At 41.4% G+C, this 14,991-nt stretch overlaps 1 protein-coding gene and 1 long non-coding RNA gene across 4 annotated transcripts in view; one reads left to right on the top strand and one right to left on the bottom strand.

Moving 5' to 3' along the window:
- The window catches only part of ldlrad3 (low density lipoprotein receptor class A domain containing 3), a 98,489-nt gene that overhangs the window by 37,216 nt on the left and 46,282 nt on the right, over positions 1-14,991 (bottom strand). For 2 of the 3 annotated variants that reach the window (XR_005206557.1, XM_037766760.1), the window contains exons 3-4: positions 11,500-11,625; positions 7,298-7,432 (exon numbers count right to left, since the gene is read on the bottom strand). Coding sequence is in view for 2 of the 3 variants with exons in the window: in XM_037766760.1 (XP_037622688.1) it covers positions 7,298-7,432; positions 11,500-11,625 (261 nt within the window). In the remaining variant the exon portion in view is untranslated. The remainder of the gene's footprint in view (positions 1-7,297; positions 7,433-11,499; positions 11,626-14,991) is intronic. The other variant, XM_037766761.1, reaches the window with a different exon arrangement.
- Positions 8,101-14,991, top strand: part of LOC119486577 — a 341,860-nt gene continuing 334,969 nt past the window's right edge. The window contains exon 1 of the long non-coding RNA XR_005206558.1: positions 8,101-8,534. This is a non-coding gene — a long non-coding RNA (uncharacterized LOC119486577). The remainder of the gene's footprint in view (positions 8,535-14,991) is intronic.

Raw genomic sequence — 14,991 nt, 5'->3', positions numbered from 1 at the left:
TTTGCGCAAGTTTGGAGCGTTATTTAGCCTCCTTCACAACAAGCTGGTATGACATGGTTGGTATCAATGGATTCCTTAGATTCGATTCAATTCGATAGAGATCGATTGTGTTAATGCGTTAAAGAAATTAGTGGCGTTAAGAAGAATTGGCATTAACGGATTATTGTGTTAACTTTGACAGCCCTAACAGGAACATAAGAAAATTTGGACATATGTGTGTCCACTGAAAGAACAAATGCACATTGAAACACACGCACACGCACGCGCACACACACACACACACACACACAACCAAAACAAAGGCGTTTGATGCTACACAAAGCATACCTTATCTTCCAAAACACACAAAGCCAGTGGGAGCTTTTCATGCCCTCGAACCATCCTCTGGCGCTCTGTTCCTACCTTCACACACTTACACTTCCCCTCACTCCTTCTCTCTCTCGGAACAACTTCAGCTCAGAAAAAGGCCAACGTGAAGCTTCTTTGAGATAGAGGAGATGTGAGAATTAATCACCCGCACACTCCCACAGTCACCACACCATCTGATACTCCTTTGTCTACTTGTGTTAATTAATGCGTAATGAGAGACGCTGATGTGTGCATTTTAAATCAATTACTTTTCTTAAACGACTCTAAAGGGATTCTCAGCCACTTTTAAAAAAAGCTTCTGTGCTCATCACTTTTGCACCGAGTCTTTAAACTTGTCAGTCCCGTGACCTTCAAGGAAGTTTCTTCTGGAGTTATTTTTTGCAATTTAATATGCAGAACAATCACTGTCAGATCGCACTGTGACTCTGTGTGTGCGTGTGTGTGCGTGCGTGTGTGTGACTGCGACTGTGTGTGTGTGTGTGTGAGTGCTCATGCACATGCTTCCTTGGATATGCAGAGTGGCTCTCTTGTTCTCAGCGAGGGCTCCCACCAGCATCTGGCCAAATCCTGCGAGCCCCGCGGCAGTGTTTCAACAACAATTCGTTGCAGGGGCAAACATGCGCTCCGTCAGTGCACCCTCTATCCCATGTTATGAGCAGCCCAGCAGACCGGGGGAGAGCAAAGAGAAGCTCAGCTTTGCAAAACTAGCTTTCATGTCATTTCTGTTTCCGGAGTTACACTGCTCGGCCTCGGGGCTCGACTCGAGATGGATACTGCTCTCATCCCCCCTCGGCTTATCGCTACCCCTCGCTCAGTTCTATCCAAATCCTCGCCTTTCTCTACCAAATCACCTGTCTCTCTTTGCGTGCCTCCATCTTCCTGCCCATTGCTATTCATTGCCCCTCGCGACTCCCTCTCCGGTTCACTATATTATGTTTATGCGGTGTGCTTTCTGTTTCTTTATCTCTGCTATCCGTTACAGGCTCCCCCATCCCACTCCTTCTATCTCGCTGTGCGATGATTGCACCAATGCATTTATAGGAGATTGTGTATTGTTACATTGCACTGTTTGCCACTTTGCCACCTCGCCGCTATTCCAAAAATCAATTACCCATCAAATAAAACGATAAACAGTAAAAGCGGCTCTGTGCTGCTGTTTGTGTCTAACCGTGGCAAATTGTTTAAGATTGCTCTGATGGGAAATAAAAACACTGGAGGCATAAAAAAGGCTAAGAGGACGGTACTGCTTCTGTAGATCTAATTATCTGACACCTATAAGGCAGGACAACCAAACGCTACTCTATATAGTATGTCATTATGATCTGTCCGCTGTCAGTCTGTGTGCTGATCTCTCACCAGACTTTTCAAATCAAGGAACCAAGTAAGCAAGTAATTATGGGTAAGGAGGAGGAGGACAGGGAGTTGAACAGAGGAGGAGGTACAGGAGAGAAAGTGAGGAAGGAGATGCTGTGCTCAGGTGGCTTAGAACGGATATTGTATGCCTTATCTGTCACCTGCAGGTCTGTGCCTGCTCATTATAGAAAGTCAGAGCAGAATGTAAGGTGAGAATGTGTGTGTGAGTTCATACGAGACAGAAATGCAGAGTTTCAAACCACAGCGATGCCTTCAGTCCCTCCGAAAGCGCAGAGGCTGATGATAAAAAATAAATAAATTTAGAAAAAAAACAAAGAAAGAAAAAACTGAGCTGCTCTTCCTTGATGTGTTCTGAAGGTCACAACAACACGGAGCTTCTCAACTCTTGTACTTTACGCAGCGCTACACAAGTTTTCAGCAGCAGAATAAGCCGGAGAACATTTAGGTCATTTGCTCTCCATACATACAAATAACTACTATAAAATCTGTGCTGACAGGGAGTCTTTGGGAATATAACAACAGCACCAAACACACTCTGGCACTAGTATATTTCGGTGGAAGCTCAATTGAAAAGATGCACACTACTCTGCTGGACAGCTGAAAAATCTGGCATTTTTTATGAAAAGAAAAAGATATATAACTTGGTGCTCTATCATTAGACACCTGAAAACATTTTAGAGATGGAGGCAGTCTGAGAAGCTTCTCACTCAACCGTAGCAGGACCTTGAATAAAATCGCTGCAAGGCAGAACACTTTCTTTTTGTCGGAAATGGAGTATAATAATTGTACTCAGGACTGGCAATATTATGTATCATAAAGCACTTAGATCTTCACTGAGCCCCTACTGTGGTGCATAAACATTTTATGATATAATATATCCGAGTTGCAATAGATTGAGAATGCTTTCTGCCAGGTGATTATTACTGAATGTTTTGTCTACCCTGATTTTTAATTGTATTTAACATAAGCAAACATTTCTCACAATCATCCAAGGTTTTCTGTAAACAGTGAGCTGCTCATACAGTATCCAGTATTTGTTGTGAAGACTGTGTTGTGAGCCTTAGATGCCATAACAACATGCAGCTATATTCTGCCAGCACTGGAGTTTGGTATTGTTCACTCGTCGACAGGGAACTGGAGCGTAGTGGACACAGATATCAATCGATATTCTATTCAGCTTTCTGCATTGAGTTGTGGAGTCTGAGAAGGACGGCCTTTTGATGATGGCTGGACTCTTTCTTTCCGTCTCTTTTGTAAACAGACACGGTTAAAAAATAATTTGACTAAATCAGCTTAACTAATGAGGCAAAATATAAAAAGATAGATTATCAAATTTAGATTTGTGGGGTAATACATTAGTAGCCTAAATTATAATGAGCGGAATAATTATATCCTGCGACAATTATCCGAACTGTAGTTTGTCAATCGTGTCAGATCAGAGCCATTTTTTAACAGCTGAGGAAAGAAAAGAACAGCTTTATTTTATTTTAGAGAATAAATGGTGTCGAAAAGTTTCGCCAGGATTTACTGTGTTCATATTCTGAAGTCTAACGTGCGACTGCCTCAGAGCACTTTCCCTGTTTATCAGACACGTTTTGCCTCTTGAGTTTTGATCAAGTTTCTGCTGACTTTGCGTATCTCAGCATTGGTAATAACATTACTGCCTTGTGGGCTATAGATACCGACCTGTTTTGTTATTTCTGAGTAAATCAATGTGACAGCAGCACCTAGACAGAAGGATAGGAACTCACAGGATTGTTTTTTGAACAGAAGAAAAAACACTGACAGTAGTCCACATCAGAGTCCTGTCGGCTTGCCAGTGGAACGTACAGCTGAAGTGTTGACAGAAGCTGACTGGTGTGCCATAGAGGCAGCAGCTGCCTGTGAGAAGTGAAGCTGCCAGTGGAATAAGAACAGTATGCCAGATTTACTGTAAATGGTACCTGCCAGTGAATAAGACGCTCTATACCAGAAGACATCAGACTCGCTGTCAGGGATGATGCTACTGCTATTTGTGTTACAATGCAAAGTCAGCACAATGTCATCACTATCATTAGATTTTACACACTAATGATGCCGTGGTTGTGTTTCTGTGTGTCAAACAGGCATAGTGAGGAATGTTGACAACAGCGCAGTCTTCTCTGGCATAAAGTTGAATCTGTCAGTAGCTCTGCTGCTGTATCTCTATGAACAGGCTGCAGGAAACATTTCCTAAGAGATGTTTTCAGAAATATCAGATGATGTGACATATTGAGTGACAGAATCTTCCAACTCCACTGTCATCTTTTTATCCAGTTTAATAGAAATGCTGCAAATACTGTATCTGCAAGCTTCCACCTGTTCTGAGATCTGCTGCAAAGCACCCTGCCAATAATTCCAACAATTACGGCCGGATTACATGTAAATTCGTCAAACTCCAGTTTGTCAGAACAGATAAACGTTACGGTGTCATCTTTAAATTGTTCACGTGTGTGTTGTTGTTGTTGTTGTGGATGAACTCTGAATTAAGCGAATAAGTGAATGAATATAGAGATTACTTTTTAAAGACTTCCACCTTTAATTGTGAAAGAAAACATATCTAACTCATGCACAATAATTGGTGTCTCTGCAGTTATTTCTGACACACTGAATCTAGGGACATTAAGGCATCTAGTGTGCATTGAACAGGAACAGCACATGCACTTCGGCCGCTCTAGGCAAAAAACAATTATGCCGCCCCTCTATTTGCAACAGGGACGAACTGGGACAGAAATTCATGCGAGTGCCCAGAGGGTGTGAGCTGAAAAATGTTTGGCAGTAATTCGAACACTAATACAGTTTTTGTGGTGTAAAGAGAACCTGATGATGCTGAAGACCTCCAAGAAACTTCATAGTGGATGACACCACCTCAGTTTGTATAAGCACGTCACCATTTGCACATTGAGTCAACGCCAGTCGTATGAAATGTGCTATATGAATTTGATTGATTGATTGATTGACCACTGCACTGAATCAAAACAAGACTGGCCAGGCAAGCTGAGGTGAGCTGGAACACTAGTCATAGTTCGTCGAGTCCATGATGAAAATGACTGAGTTAATCAGATTTCAACAAAAACGAGGATCAGTCCAGACTGAGAGGGGTTCGCTCGCATCCCCCCTCAATATTGGAAGTTTTGGACTGGCCCAGTCTGCTGTGCTGTCAGCCTGCAGTTACTACTATTGGTTACTTTTTTATTATTGTTATTTTGCTCTTGATGAATAGTTGGTCCACATTTCGCCACCCTTGCCAAAGTGCCACCATATGCAATTGCCTAGTTCGCCTATATGGACGCGCCGGCCCTGGCTGTTTACAGGTTTTTTTAAATAAAAGATTATCATCTGCACGTCCATTCTTGGTATTGTGTAATTACAGTACATGTGATGAGGTCTGCTAACTGTTATCTCCACATCAGGTGATTGTTAGGCTGTATTCGAAACCGCATACTGCATACTACTCAGGAGCGCAGTATGCAGTATACAGTACATACTGCATACTGCGTTCCTGAGTAGTATGCAGTATGTGACAGTTAATGTGATGTATTTAGCAGTATGCTAGACGAGGCTTTAGTCTTTAAACCAGCTCTTAAAGCACAGGACAAAAAAAACAAACTTGTACCACTATTACAATATTATCAAAAAATACAACTTTGATTTTGTTGTTTATGTTCTGCTTATTTACTTTATAAGATACTGCAGGTTTAAACTATTTATTCTAACAGCTCATAATGAAGTCCGACAAACAGGATCATCAACGAGGAGAGACGAGAAATATAAAACATTCATCCACAACATTTACTTTACTCAAACTGCTTTTTCAGTTACAGCAAAAAAAAAGTGGACTGATCTCCCTCCAGATATTAGAGAAATGTTAAAAAAGTGTCATGTTGTCTCAGCAGGAATCTCTCTGCCCCGTCAGAAGCTGCTCTTTCCCTCGCGACTCTGCTGCTCTGCAGCCGCTCTGTGAGCGTCACTGGCCGGCTCTCCAGCGAGCTACGCCCGCGGGCGATTGTGGAGCTTTTTAACTCGAAAAAGGGCAAATAAACACAGGTTCCTGTTAATTTATAATGGACATCTGTGATGTTATATTTAAACAAACTATCCGTCAACAAGGAAATAAAAACCTCTTGTCTACGAGGCCGGAGTGAGCTCCAGCAGCTCATAGCGGTCTCTGAGCGTGACTACCCGGCTTGCTGGCAGCGACCCGGGCAGGCGCTCGCTGGCTGTCACGGTATTTTGTGGAGCTTCTAAACTTCGACAACGGTGGAACAAATGTTCGATTCGCCATCTAACTTCATAAAACTGCCGATATTAATAATCTACACAGTTGATTTCTCGCCTCAAAAACTTTCAGAAGTGAATTTAGTGTTGAAATGGCTACAAAAAACGTAAAAAACGAGCAGCTTTTGGCTGCTGTTTTTGTACCCGTAGCCTGTACTGTTCCAGCGCTTTGCATTGTGGGATACAGTAGGCGAGATAGACTGGTCCGATGCATACTGGAGAATTTTTCCAAATCAGTACGTCATCCGGGTATTTTTGGCATACTGGGGATTTTGCTTTTGTTCGCGTACTGCATACTACATACTACATTTTGGCCAAATCAGTACGTACTACTGGTATAGTATGCGGTTTCGAATACAGCCTTAGTGTTGTTATTTTTTTGAAGACATTCCTTTAACTCTTATTATGTTATTAACTGTCCGTCTCCTGAGCTTAAGCAAATCATGTGTTTCATGCAGAAAACCCCTTACTTGTGCATATCCTTGACACAAATTTCACTTTTGTATGTTATACTTCTTTAAAGAGTGTATGTAAGTGTTTATCAAAGTGATAATGAACACGTCAATACCATTGTCCATACGGACTACTGTCCGTTGCACATATGGTTCCCCCATCTGGAGTCATGAAGTAGACAACAAATGTTCACACTCTGTGCACAAATGATCTACTTCTGTAGAGTGAATGTATATTTAATTTATTAGTGTGTAGTATTTATACCAGATGTACGTGCCCTTACACTTTCTGACACTTTAAAGCTCGTTGTAGACCAATGATTCTAGCAGAAACATAGTGTCATAGCATATACGTATTTATATATATGTATGTATGTAAGGTATAGCTGTTTCATATTCTTGTTTCTTTCTAATTTGCTACTTATTGCATACACATATTGATATTTTTGCATGATGTTTAGCATTCTCATACTGCCAATATTTGCCATTTATTTATTTTTGTCCTGCAGCTATGTTTGCCTCTATTGAGCGCACTCTACTAATTAAAAAAGTCCTACTTTACATGTTCTTAATTTGTATTTGAAGTTTCTCAGTATTTTATCGCCTGTTGCTTTTTTCTGTTTTGATTTTTGGTGAAATGTGTTAGTTAACCAACCAAAAACAGAGGGATCAGGAGCGTCTCTGCTCTGCTACAATTCACTGTCCTTTGTTGCTAAATCATCCTCAGCATGTCCCTGTGTGATGCTTCATTACCTCTTTCTTTTCTGCACACATGACCATCTCATACATTTGACTGAATGACTTACCTGCTGTAGTGAGGCAGAGCTCCTCGTCGCTGTTGTCCTGACAGTTGTCCTGGCCGTTACACAAGAAGCTGCGGTCTACACAGTGGCCATTCCGACACTTGAAGCGAGCCTCCGAGCACACCAGTGGGTTGCCTGCTGTGGTAGAGTCAGGGCAGAGGTCAAGGGTCAAGTGTTAGTTCAAACAAGGTTACAGTGAGAGGTTGCAGAGGTACTTTAAAGAACACAAGCAGCTGTGTGAGAGTCTCTGAGAAACAAACTTCAGAGCATAAACAAATTATTTAAAGGCAATTAAATTAATATTCTGTAGCGGTGCATTTGTTAGTAGTTGCTTTGTGTACTTGCCCATTTACAACACTTGGATAAAATTCAAGAGAAAAACATGGGTTTTATAATTTCATGGGGATTTTCAGAGTAGAAATTCAACATTAAAAACAGCGTGAGTTACAGTAGTAAAGCATTTGATCTGGGGAGTCTGATAAAAATCAAACAAAAAGAAAAACATATGAAAAACATTCAAATCCTGCCCAGCTCTATCGACTTCTTTTAGCACATGTTCTGGTCTTTAGCTTCTGAGGCTGAGTGAGGCAGAATTATCTTGTGAGAAGATCCAGACAATTACACAGTGGTGACGCAGTATGTGCTGGGAGCGAGCAGCAAAGCTCCATTTAAATGGCTAGATTAGATTTGTGAGCGCGGTGCCCTGCAGGCGAGGAACACTGCCTCTGACAATGGTGAGTGATCGGCTTGATGCAGGTCCCCTCTGGGAAAGCAGGGATGGGGGTCATGTGAGGACAAACTATATGCCTGATAATACACACTACACCTGTTCCTCTTGTCCTTCATTCCAACACAACATGTGTATTCACCTGTAAGAAAGGAAAAAGCTACGGTGGCCAAACGAATGCAAAAGCCACAACGTAAATACAACAGCCAGAAGTGAGTAACAACGAATTTAGACAATGAAACGGGCCGACTATTATTGACGGCGGACTATTATTAGGCTCGTTGGAGACGAGCCAGGCCTGCGCAGAATTGCTCACCGGCAATCACCGCAAAATGCACGCCGGTTAGATTTGTGTCCGACTTGATCCCGACTCGCTCTGACATAATGCACACACTGCAACTGCTCTCTATCGACTGACCCAGGGCATGATGGGAAACGCCTGGCTGTTGGCTCTTTGTTTTGGCCACAAACACCAATATTCAGTATAATTGTAAAATTTAACGCTAGATTATGGTAGGCTATTAGTGTGATGTTTTGCAAGTTTAATCTGTTAACAAACATATCTTGCGTGGTTGATAATAATAATTTTAATGCCTTTAAAAGACAGACAAAAATAACAAGGGATTGGAATACAATGCCAAAAGCACACACATTTCCAAATATATATATACATTTCCATATATATATATACTTACAAACAAATATATAATAATAAATCAACAAATAAAGATTATAAAAAAGCCTAACTTGATGTTTGTCAGCCAGAGAAGTATTGTTGTTTAGTCCAAGAAGTCATTATATAGTGACAGAAAACCTATTAAAATAGTGGTTCTCAACCTTTTTTGGGCCAGCATCCCCCTATCCATAATCCAGGTCCCTTACCGCCCCCCCATCAAATAAATTGTAGGCTAACTGTCTTTCCTGAATATTAATGTTGTTTATATCATTAAAAAAAATCCTGTCATTGAATGCCAAATAACAGATTTGATTTAACTGGACAGTTGGAATATCATTATCATTAGTTTCCCAGGGAGGAAAAAAAGCCACGTGAACAGCAATTATATTTATGATTGTTAAACAAATGCAACGGTTAGAAATTTAATTAGGTGTCATTATTGATCATAAACAGCAGCCAATCGGAAATGCCAAATGCAACAGTTAGAAATTTGACAGTCAAACTTTAATTAGGTCTCGTTATTGATCAGAAACAGCAGCCAGTCAGAAATGCCAACAAGCAGTTTTACGAATTGTCTCAACAGAAAACAAGAGCAGCTTTCCAAGGAAAAAAGTCTGAGGCTACTGGGGAAAAGGATTTATCTTAACTTTCGAATGAAATAAACTAAATTGCTTTGAAAGTTAGTGTGAACCTTGCACTTGGTGGTTCTCCGCCAGTTTCTTCTCTGTGGATTGAAGAGAAGTTAGTTTCAGCCGCAGTGTGCCTGAGGCTGTTGTTGCTGCTTGGCTTTTGCATTTGTGTTGCGGCTTTTGCATTCATTCGACTCTTCTCAACCACTATACAAAGAGTGCAGAGTCAGGAGTCACAGGTGATACAAACAAATAAAGATGACTCAAACTTTTTTTGAAAAGGTAATAGAATTTGCTGTATTCACCATTCACATCTTTTCAACACTATTATTATCTGCTCTAAATGCAGGAGTTGATAGTGAGTGGAGGGGACAGCAACGGTACAGAAATTGCATTCTTAATAGAATGACATTTTCCTTCATTTTCCTCTGAAAGGAGGGACATAAAGAATACCTGCTTCACGCTTCAGGAAGTACTGCTCTGGCACTACAAAAACTAAAGTAGAACAAAAGTAACAAGGTTGAAAAAAATGTTCTAGCGACAATCTCGGACTACACCTGCCCCCACTGTTCATAAGCAAATCTAAAAAAAGAGGCTGTGCCTCTAGAAAAACACAAAGATCTTTGCTTTTAAAAATGAATCATCCAACCTCCAAAGATGGAGACTGGGATGTCAGTTCAGTTTTGCGTGCAAGGTCTTCTCATTGTTTTGTTCACGTTGAAACACAATGAAAAATTGAGATAGGAGAGGGAGTACAGAAGAGAGGACAGAGACAGTGTGAAAGGTGTACAGAGGATCTTTATTTGTCTAACTATCTTTGCTGCTCCTAAATTAAATGAGTTAGAGTCTTGTTTTTCCATTATTTTGCACAGGCCCAAACTATATGCAAAGTATTTTTTTTGTAATACTTTGATGAAACATGTTAAAGGGGTACTCCAGCTGTTTAGTATTGCACTTCCATAATGTTGTGGGACTCAAAAGAGACATATTATTTACAAAATAATTGTCACAATTGAAACAATAGAGGCTGGGATACTCTTATTTCTTAGTGTGGGTCGAGCTCCAAAGGCATTGGTCCTACATTTCCCATAATCCAACCAGCAGCATCTTATTATTAGACCTCTCCCTGCCTGGTTAATGGATACATCTTTCCAACTCCACACCCTCTGTTTGTAATTCAGGCTTTTCTGTTATACATTTACAGTCTCCAAGCACAAACTGAGATTACCCTGATTACATAACTATGACATCATCAGACTGTTTTCTTTTGTCAGAGTTGAAAAAGCTCCTCTAGAGCCACAGAAGACACTATACAGTCATAGCTACGTTCAGACTGCCGGGAAATCCGATTAGCTTTTTCAAATCAGATCTTTAAGACAGACCACACTGTTATGTCTGCATTGTTATTTGCAAGTGATCAGATCAAATAAGTGTGAATTTGTGACATCACCAACCTGTCTGCAAGGGTTGCTGTAGCCTAGGTGTCAGTAACTATGTAGCTACACTCGTGATGTGGCTTTCCGAGGCGGAAGCATGGAAAAATGGAGGTCCATCATTTCGCCCTCAATTCTACTCCAGGCTGGTATACATTGCGATGTTACGTGTTGCAGCCATGACAATTTATTTCAGCGTCTGTCCTCGGACTGTTGTTCTCCTCCATGTTGCCCTCCTCACGCTCTGCTAATAGTAACTACGTTGTCGTTGTGTCGCAAAAGACACTAAAATCCGATTTGAGCGACCAGAGCGTCCGGACTGTGATGCATTTGTAGAAATCTGATTCAAACCACCTTCAAATGTGGTTTGGATCCGATTTGCAAAAATCGCATTTCATGTGTTTTTTTTTGCTGTCCAGACTTCTCTGGCTCTCTAAAAATAATCTGTAGGATACAATCTGGATATGACAAAAACAGATATAGGCTGGCAGTCTGAACAAGGCCATAGTAGTAGTACACGATGAGTAAATTGCCGGACTGCCCCTTTAATACTTTGCTCAGTTTTACAGTTGTCCTTGAGTAAAGTACACCCACCACTGGCTATATGACCGGTACATAGCTGCAGTATAAATTGTTATGACTGGGGTGCAGTACATCATCAAACAGACCATGACTTCTGGTGGACATGACATGATGAGACAGATTGCTTTTATTGGACTTAGTTGTGGTGTGAGACTCACTGCAGTTCTCCTCGTCGCTCCCGTCAGGACAGTCACTGAAGCCGTTACAGCGGAAGCGTCCAATGATGCAGTGGACGCCATTAGCGCAGGCGAAGAAGGTAGGGGCGCACTTTGACTTGACCTTAGCTAAGGACAGATGAGGGGGTTGGAGGTTGGGGGGAAAGAAAAACAATGGATTAGTATGTGTGATGATGCAGCAATTGTTAATGCACTACATTATGTTTTATGACAGAATTAACCTTGGCCGTTATGCACAATGGAAGGGAGGGACCCGCCCGCCACTACGACCGGCTAAGTTTTATTAACGTTTTTATGATAATAACGTAACAGGCACAACTGCATGTTCTAAAATTAAAACAGCAAACCCATTCAACCGTTAACCATTGTACAAGGTTCAAACAGTCAAACAGCTGCTTTGTTACAGAGACCAATTAATTACTGAGCTCTTCTTTTTTTTGTTCTGTAATGCTTATCTTTCTGTTCTCTGAAGTATGACAAGTAAAGGGTAAGATCCTGAGCACAAAGTAGTGATAGGAGAAGAAAACAAGTTAATGACAAAGACAAAGAGAGCAAATCGTGTGGGAGAGTGTTTGTATGGATTATGCCATTGATCAGCCTAAGCAGGCCACTGGTGTTATCTCCCCGGACAGGCCTGACTGAGACTGAGTGACGAGCCTGCAGAACATCAATGCCTGGCATCCTCCGTTTAGCACTGGCCCCTAGTTTTAACTCAAACACATTGATCTTCCCTGGAAGAAGGAGAAAAACAAGATTGCAGGTAGATGCAGGCAAAGACATCAGAAAATGAAGGACCTCGGTTTAGCTCGATCACAGTGAAGTTATAGAATTTTAAAGCCCGATGGCGACAAAAAAAGACATTTAAAAGACATTGCACTACAGCCATCAATATTTATAGTTTATAATAATGAGCCATATCTGTGAGAAATACACTATCATCTCTCAGACCTGTGTTTCTCTACTATGGCCTTTGTTAAACTACTTGTAGATTATGAGGACGGGGTATCGTTTAAAAAATGATGACAGCAATACCACTACCCTTAAAGTGATATCGATACAGATAGAGTATTTCATTTGATACCTTTTTTTTCCTTCTTCATTCAATATCAATCATGTGAATGGAAGCTTTCAGTTGCATAAAATGCCACCACCGCCACATTTATTTTCATCAGACGCCACAGGTGTGTAATATAGCCATACTTTTAAACGTTTTGGTGGCATCTCGGCATGCTGAACTGCCAACTCCGTTAAATACGCTACGCTCGACTTCACCACTCCACAGACTGTATGGGTTGTACCTGCTGTGCTAGTGTGCCAATTACACGTCACATTTAGATGCACCAATCAGACTTTTACAATTCAAGTGTAAACTTTTTTAATGCAGAAACAAATTGGCTATTTGAATCAGCCTGATATCCGATCCGGTGTCAGTATCGGTGCATCCCTAGTCCCATTAAATCAAAGAACGCTTGCAGTGATTGGCTCCGAGCAAAACCATGCAAAATAGCGTGTTTTTTTCTAGATCTGGGTACAAAAAGGATTGAAAGCAGGAATCGTTTGACTGGAGAAGTTTTAATACTACTTGGTACTGGGTTATTTTTGGTCAATACATTAAAAGGTATCCAGTACCGATACCCAGCCCTATGGATTATTCCCTTCCAGTAAATTGCATTATAATCAAAAGCTTAAACCTTTAAGTGAGAGCTACTCGTATTGTAATCATTCTTATTGGAGACAAAGAAAGGAAACACTACCGATGATACTAGTTAAATAAGACTAGAGGGTAATGCCAGTGAGGGAACAGCATTATAAACATTTTAAACATTACAGAACAACAAAAGGATGGAACAACCCACACACTCAAACACACAGGGAGTGGGGGAGAGCGAGTGGGCATACTAGACATCTCAAAGCAAGCCACCCAACAGTCTTTCTGTTTTTCTCTCTCTGCTGAACACAAAGGGTGGAATTGGCCTGCTCATAGGTTGGCATTGTGCCGTCTCAAATGCCAGGGGCGCACATTTTTTCCCTCTACAATGTATTGTGGTGGGCTGATTTATGAGCTCTTTCAAGCTGCGGCGATTATGTGTAGTGAGGGGGGGGGGGGGCGAGGCATAACAACCACGATGGTTTGGAGCGCCCTGTCTCCAGGATGAAATGTAATCCGCTGAACGCGGGAGGAAGCTGGGATAGCGCCCGATCTCTGTGTCTATAGTCTGGAAAGCCTTTGTTTACCTGGACAGCAGAGGCCTTAACCACCCAAAGCTCATTTTGCATGGTATATCACATTCATTAGAGTCCAGGGAGAGACACAGACATGGCTTTGAGCTTCAGCAACACATAAATGAAAAAATACAAAAACATGCCATTGTGGAGGGGTAAATTGAAATTCATCTGGCCACAAACAAAGGCAATATCATAATAATAATAATGCTTCTATTTCTACATTCTTTTATTTTGTACTTATTTTGTGAAATAAAGGAAACATATTCTGGTCTGGAAATATAAAGTTTGCTTTTGGAAAATACAACTATCGTCTTCTCTGCATGGCCATGGATCCTGACTTTTTTTTTTTTTCATTTGCTTGGCAGGCTCGGCTAGAAGGACAGCTCTGTTATTGCTCTGAGATTCCTCATTCACTCCCTCCTCCCTCATCCCAATCCTCATTACCACTTCTACTGCTGGCAGGATTCATCTGACCCAGTGTTTGTGTTCCAAATTAGCTCAAAAGTCACATGAAGGGCAAGCTCATGAAGGGAGAGTCGTGGGTGGGAGAGAGACAGCGCTGTTTGGAAGCATATAGAGCTAATGTGCTTAGCTGTATTCTGGGGATGTGTGGCCCCTTTTATAGCCCGAGCTGAGCCGTCTTCAGAGCAAGAAGAGGAAAAAATTAATTAAGCGGAATTTGTGGGTGTAAGAAATGGTAAAGACACAAATTTATTACGTTTTCCTTTGATGACACTGTGAAGGTGTCCTGTTTTAATCCAGGTCTGGGACTTCAAATCCAAGGTAATGCTGATTATTTTCAGCACCTCTGCCTTACTCTACAACCTATAACCATCCGTTTTATTCAGTCTTCATCCCTTCTGTCATCGCTCGGTTTCTAGGTTTGAACTGCATTAGTCCCGTGCCAACTATTCTTTCTCTTCTGTGAGCCTTTGGTTGTTTACGAAAAAAGCAGGCAGGTTATTGGGCGGCTTCCAAACTTAGTCCTCCAGTGTTCAGCTGAGCAGCACAAATGAAAACGAATGAGGTTAGCAGTCGAGCTCGATTCCTTGAGGTGAGACTATCACTAGCAGAAAAACATGGTTGGATCACACCGAAAAACGCACAGTTGGAGGACGGGACACACAAACAAAGTCACATTAACACACACATAAACATGCCCTCCCTCTCTCCCTCTCTATCTATCTGTTTTACGGCCACAATTACAGGCGCACACACACTGAGGTGCCTAGTTTGACATCTGCCTAA

Source organism: Sebastes umbrosus, chromosome 4 (genome assembly GCF_015220745.1).
Source record: "Sebastes umbrosus isolate fSebUmb1 chromosome 4, fSebUmb1.pri, whole genome shotgun sequence".
In the NCBI taxonomy this organism is placed as follows: domain Eukaryota; kingdom Metazoa; phylum Chordata; class Actinopteri; order Perciformes; family Sebastidae; genus Sebastes; species Sebastes umbrosus.
Note: the sequence above shows the minus strand (reverse complement) of the source record. Positions and strands in the feature narration are given on the sequence as shown.